Here is a 1,392-nt window from a genome sequence, read left to right on the forward strand (position 1 = left end):
TTTACCTCACAGGGTGTCTGTGGTGGGGAGGGGAAGGGAAAGGAGACTAAGCCACTCTGAGACTCCTTCAGATAGTGAAGGGCAGGGTAGAAATCCAATCTCTTCCTCCTCCTCTTCATCTTCTCTCTCACACCCTTCTTTCCAAGTGTATTTCTTAAAAAATTACTCCTCTTGTTTCCCGCTCTGGAGCTCCGTCTCTGGGTATGTCTGTGGCTCTTCTTCCCACGGCGGCCATTTTGTGGCTGCACCCAGCACTGTGTGTCCGAATTCCAATACTGCCGCAGACTCAGAATGTTTGGAGGACCTCTGTTGGTTGGGGGACCTCTGTTGTAAGACACTGATCTTCCTCTCCTTCCTTCCGTAGGTCATGGGAAAACCGGCCACGGGCTGCCGGACCACAATCCGGACGTGGTGCTGGAGATGGCGGAGAGCGACCTGGGGCCCTTAGTCTCGGGCGACCTCAACCCCCTGAACGCCTATGTCTCCGGGAAACTGCGGGCACACGGAGATCTCTCCAAGGCCCTGAAGTTGGAAGTGCTCTTCAGGGCGATGAAATAGGGCCCCCGAATGACTCTGGGCCTCGACAACATCCGGGCCAATTTCTTCAGGACGATCTTTGCGGAGAGGCGTCTCCCCCACGTGTGTGGCTCTTTACCACATTTTGGCAAACTAGCTTAACGGGCGATAGGTTGCCTTGATCCGCCGACCCCCATTGCTGCGTCTGCAGGCTTGGAGCTCCTCGGCTTTGAAGGCGGAACGCCGCAAAGGCCTGAGGTCCCCCCGGAGCCGTTCCTCGTGCCGAAAGACCGCAGCACAGATCTGCCCTTGAGGGTCACTTGCCAGGACCGATGGAGGTCTCCAGGAGGCCAGATGGAAATAGGGGAACGATTGGGGGCGAGATGAGTGGGCGGGCGACGCCACACACCCACTTAAGCCATCGTTGAGGACGGCCCACAACGGAATTCTGCAGAAAAGCGGCAAGATTTCAGCATTTGAAAACCCTTCTTGGGTTGTTTTTTTTTAATCTCAAAGCTTCCTTTTGAGATTTGTCTTGGGTGCCTATGTTTTTTTTGTTCTTTTTTAAAAAATATATCCTGTATCTTAATTCTTGCTGTTGAACGTTAAGGCAATAAACCACCTTTATTTATTATTTACGTCAGCTTTGTCCCCATTACGGCGCCCGTCATTCCCCTCTCCTCCATTTTATCCTCACAACAACCCTACACGGTCGGGTTCTCTCAGAGCTGTTCTCTCAGGAGCAGTCCTCGGGAGAGCTCTCTCAGCCCCGCCTACCTCACAGGGTGTCTGTTGTAGGGAGGGGGAGGGAAAGGAGATTGTGAGCCGCTCTGAGACACCTTGGGTAGTGAAGGGCGGGGTATAAATCCAATCTCT

At 53.5% G+C, this 1,392-nt stretch overlaps 1 protein-coding gene across 2 annotated transcripts in view; it reads left to right on the top strand.

Annotated features, from left to right (window-relative positions):
• The window catches only part of STOML1 (stomatin like 1), a 17,628-nt gene extending 16,573 nt beyond the window's left edge, over nucleotides 1–1,055 (top strand). For both annotated transcript variants that reach the window (XM_015409733.1, XM_015409734.1), the window contains one exon: nucleotides 365–1,055. In XM_015409733.1, the coding sequence (XP_015265219.1) occupies nucleotides 365–558 (194 nt within the window). In that variant the 3' untranslated portion in view covers nucleotides 559–1,055. The remainder of the gene's footprint in view (nucleotides 1–364) is intronic.
• The last annotated feature ends 337 nt before the right edge of the window (nucleotides 1,056–1,392 follow it).

This window comes from Gekko japonicus, unplaced genomic scaffold (assembly GCF_001447785.1).
Source record: "Gekko japonicus isolate JY-2015 unplaced genomic scaffold, Gekko_japonicus_V1.1 scaffold3962, whole genome shotgun sequence".
NCBI classification, from domain to species: Eukaryota; Metazoa; Chordata; class Lepidosauria; order Squamata; family Gekkonidae; genus Gekko; species Gekko japonicus.